Genomic DNA, 4850 nt, shown 5'->3' with positions numbered 1-4850 from the left:
CCCCCCCACTGAAATGAATATTGAAATACATAGCCGTATTTCAAAGACTTAGCTTTTACTATGTAACCCTTAAGGGCTGCCAAAAGCCAAACAAGTGTCTCTAAACCATTTTGCCTCTTTGAAATCAAGACTTATGTAAAGTAGATTTAGTATTTCTTTACCTCAAGAAACTCGGCACCAACTTCGAGCTCTGATCCTTTTGATGGGTTCTTACCAGGTGCTCCTTTAGCATACATATTCCTCGCAAGTGAGAAACTTCGGACAAGTATCTTTCTTTTATTCTCCATCTCTCTATCAAGCTCCAATGTCTTTGGGACAGACATCGTGCTGTTCAGCTTCTTCTGATACGCAATCACAGCCTTTGCAAATTCCTAGAATCAAACAAAACCCTCCAAACAATCAATTCACAACTTCATTTTGGTTATATCTATCTCCAAGAACACACACCTGATATGCAGCAGGACAACCAGGATAATCAAACTCATCAAGATCATCTGATCTCATTCTCTCGGGATGAAACTGTAAACCCATTATGAACTTGCCTTCTTCAGGATTATACGCATCGGGATCGTAAAAACCTTCCATCAACCCATCAGAGGCAAACGCCATGGGCACAAACCTCTGTGCCAATCTCTTGACACCCTGATGGTGATAACTATTAACCAAAATCTCCATGTTTTCTCCATCCAACGAATCTTTAAACCAAGAATGAAGTGGACTCTTCTCAACAATCCTCACAACATGTCTATGCCCATCATAGTTATCATAATCGATGTGCTTCGTTCTACGTTCTTCCCGTAACTTATTCGTTAGCTCTTTCTCTAAATCAAGATAGAGAGTCCCACCACAAGCAACATTCAAAATCTGCCATAAAATGTTATCATACATCATTAACATGAAAACTACACACTTTCAAAAGGAGAGACATACTTGTGATCCTCTGCAGATTCCTAAGTAAGGAATGTTCTGTTCAAGACAGAGCTTAGCAAGACCTAACTCAATGGAATCTTTCTCTTTGTCAATAGCTGTATCACTCGCATGTGTCTCTCTAATCTCTTGAAGCTCTTCTGGTGAAAGGGAAGAGATTTCAGATTCATAAAGAGAAGGATCAATGTCTTCTCCTTCACAAAGAAGAACTCCATGGATTGGCTTGAAGCTATCAAGCAACATATGAACACCAGTGACCCGTGGAACAATCACGGGTACACATCCATAACGAACTATCAAATCAAGATGATATTCACCTGAAATATCAAAACACTCACAATCATTATAACCATTTACAGAGAAAACCCACGGGAATATTTATAAAAAAAGGTTTGAATTTTAAATCACAAAAAAAAAAACAGAACCATGCATGCAATAAGAAAACAGAGAGGTTAGAGAAGAACCAACGAAGTCGACGAATTTGTTTTTACGAACAGTGCGTCTAGAGACGACGAGGACACGAGGGAGGATTTGAGAGAGATTCTCCATTTACCCAGAAAGAGAAAAGGATTGGGAGATTCAGGAGAAAAATAGTTTTTTTTTTGTGGAGATCCAATGTGACGTGAGAAGAAGAGTTTATTGTGGGAAGAGAGAAGCGGAAACGCTAATTTATAGTGAAGAAAAAGGTTGAAACCACTTGGCTTCTAAGGGCAAATCTACAAAATAGCACATTTCTAAGTTTATATCACAAAAATAGCACTCAAAAACTAAAATGACCAAAATAACATTTTATCTTTTGAAAATTTTAATTTTTTTATTTTTCAAAATTTGAAATCTTATCCCCAAAACCTCATTTCTCAACTCTAAACCCTAAACCCTAAACTCTAAACCCTAAACCCTAAACCCTAAACTCTAAACTCTAAACCCTAAACTCTAAACCCTAAACCCTAAACCCTAAACTCTAAACTCTAAACCCTAAACTCTAAACCCTAAACCCTAAACCCTAAACTCTAAACTCTAAACCCTAAACTCTAAACCCTAAACCCTAAACCCTAAACTCTAAACTCTAAACCCTAAACTCTAAACCCTAAACCCTAAACCCTAAACTCTAAACTCTAAACCCTAAACTCTAAACCCTAAACCCTAAACCCTAAACTCTAAACTCTAAACCCTAAACTCTAAACCCTAAACCCTAAACCCTAAACTCTAAACTCTAAACCCTAAACTCTAAACCCTAAACCCTAAACCCTAAACTCTAAACTCTAAACCCTAAACTCTAAACCCTAAACCCTAAACCCTAAACTCTAAACTCTAAACCCTAAACTCTAAACCCTAAACTCTAAACCCTAAACCCTAAACTCTAAACCCTAAACCCTAAATCCTAAATCCTAAACCCCACATTTTAACTCTAAAACCTAAGTTTGTGACTTTTGATAAAACATTAAGTGCTATTTTTGTGATTTTTGACATTGAGTGCTAGTTCGTGAACAACAACTTGATTTAGTGCTATTTTTGTCTTTTTCTCTTCTTCTTATTAATTTTTGTTTTATTTGTTACTCTTTTAAAGTTTTTTTGAATAATAAATTTGTTATACGGTTTTTTTTTTGTTTAGTTAGAGCTTTGAAGGGATACAGAAGGGAACAGGGTATTTAAAGTTGCTGGCTACTACCTTGGAATGGATATATATCCCAACTTTTAGTAAAAAGGAAGAAAATCAATATTTAAGATACTAAATATATTTATTACGTGAATTAAAGGAAATGAACAGAATCTCACATAAGTTGTGTCCGGTTAACAACTTCCTCAGATCAAAGCTGAACGTTTTGAGTCCCTATGCAATTTTTTCTTTTCACGGGGTATCCTACTTCTTTGGTACAGTGCAGTATTTAGTCAGCGTAAAACTCTTGCCAAAAATTACCATGACTACACTAGAGAACAGCGGCGGACCCAAATATTTATTTTATCGGAGTCACACACATATATATATATATGCAATTTTCAAAAATAAAAAAATTAAGCGTCAATGGGGATATGAACCTGGGTTTATAGGGTAGATTAAAAAGCAACTATTTCTGTTATAGAATCTTTAGGATTTCTTCAGGCCCGTCTCAGAAGTAAATAGGATCCTGAGCTGAAAAAAATAAATTTGGGACTTCTGAAGAGAAAAAAAAATTAGGGTCCTTTTCTTTAAAAAAAATATAATTCAAAAAAAAATCTGGACCCTAATTTGGGCTAATTTGTTTTAAAGTGTAATGGGTCTTGTGCAAATGCACTCCCATCACATGTACAAGAATGGCCTGGATTTCTTATTCAGTTTCATTTATTTGACTATTTTTGAGGTGTCAAGTGACATCCCTTGGATTTTATTTGATCTTATTTGATCCGCGCCCACCCCCCTCCCCACCCCGCTAGAGAAGTACCCAGAGAGCTCGACAGATCTATTAATCTGGCATGTGCAAACAGATTGTTACTGCTCTCGAAAGTCCCATGAAAGCCACATAGACCACTTGCCGTTTCAAATACACTTGTTTCAAAACCTGAAGCTTGTGTAGGGAAATGTTATCTTAATACGCCACCCTGACTATACAAGAAGAGACCATCCAAGATTTTTTTTTTTAACATTGTATTTCATTCAACGAAAAAAATTGAGTATATCGTAACAACCAAAATCCTGATCCATTTGATTTGGCCCAACAATATCTAGGCATGCTCAGAGAAACCCTAGAAGTGTTCTATTTAAAGAGATATATCCTCATTATTTTATTCAGAAACCCTTAATCATTGAAAATCTGCAGAAGTTGAGCCGTCAAGTAGATCTGTAATCGACCGGCCCTTCGCCTAAGCCGAGATGATATATATTTCACTACCGTCAGTCGTCGAAGGTAATCACTGGAATCACCATACCCTTTCGTTTTGTTTTTGGTTGATCGATAAATCAAGTATAACTCACAAACCATGTCGCTTTTTGAGATTCAAAGACCATCATCGTGTTCGTGATGTTTAAGACGAGTCCAGAACATGAAGACCAGACGGATAGACACCGTCATGCGTCTCGACACGCTGCGAGAAGTCCCGCGTGAGTTACACGCTCCATCGTCCACCACCAGAGCCACTGTGCGTGTCATCGACTTGCCGCAATCTGCCACTGTCCTTCGCCAGAACCGCCGCCATCGGGGATCTGTTCCGGTAAGCCGTCGTCCCTCTTGCGGCCGATGACTTGGCAACTCGGCTTAGTCAACTCCATGAGTCAACCCGGTGACTTGGTCAACTAGTTGGGTTCATTTGATTTTGGGTTGGTTTAGCTTAACATGTTGATTATTCATTTGATTTCTAGTTTAAATTAATTTGATTTTGGTTAGGATTAAACCAGCAGTTAAATTGATTTGATTTTGGTTATGGAAAACGATTTGGTATAATTGAAATCGATTTTGGTTAAGGAAAACCGGTTGGTCAAATATATTTCAATATGGTCAAGGGTTGACATGCTTGGGTCAGAGTTGACCGGATTGGCTATTATCAAGCAAGTTGAATTTCCTGTTGACTTTGACCAGACCACCGGACATCCGTTTTTAATCGTTCGAAGTGCGTTGTGACTCAATTTTCGCCCTGATTTCTGATTTGGAGTTTGTTTGAGCAGATGGAATTCATAGCTACTAATTTTCCACATTGTTAAGGTGAGAGCTATTTTGTTAACTCTCATATTAGTGTAGAACTCTTTCTATGGTAGTTTAGTTTCGAATCATAATCCTTCTATTTGAATTGAGTCTTGCTTGATAGTTAGGATATTCATTGTAAATTGGAATTAGGGATCTAGAGGTTTCAACTTGGCTTGTGTGATGTTAAATATATGTATACATAGTTATAAGTAAGGTAAATGTGACTATGGCGGGGGTACATAGATGTCTGAACTACCGACTCTGCTA

At 37.4% G+C, this 4850-nt stretch overlaps 1 protein-coding gene across 1 annotated transcript in view; it reads right to left on the bottom strand.

The window, feature by feature from the left end:
* LOC106297076 (putative glutamine amidotransferase-like protein RP404) overlaps positions 1-1549 on the bottom strand; it is a 2240-nt gene extending 691 nt beyond the window's left edge. The window contains exons 1-4 of the mRNA XM_013733358.1: positions 1392-1549; positions 931-1244; positions 448-864; positions 162-371 (exon numbers count right to left, since the gene is read on the bottom strand). Of these exons, the coding sequence (XP_013588812.1) occupies positions 162-371; positions 448-864; positions 931-1244; positions 1392-1476 (1026 nt within the window). The 5' untranslated portion in view covers positions 1477-1549. The remainder of the gene's footprint in view (positions 1-161; positions 372-447; positions 865-930; positions 1245-1391) is intronic.
* Positions 1550-4850: the final 3301 nt, after the last annotated feature.

The sequence above is a fragment of the Brassica oleracea genome, chromosome C6 (assembly GCF_000695525.1).
Source record: "Brassica oleracea var. oleracea cultivar TO1000 chromosome C6, BOL, whole genome shotgun sequence".
Taxonomy (NCBI): Eukaryota; Viridiplantae; Streptophyta; class Magnoliopsida; order Brassicales; family Brassicaceae; genus Brassica; species Brassica oleracea.
The sequence above is the reverse complement of the archived record's forward strand: the minus strand, read 5'-3'. Positions and strand labels throughout refer to the sequence as shown.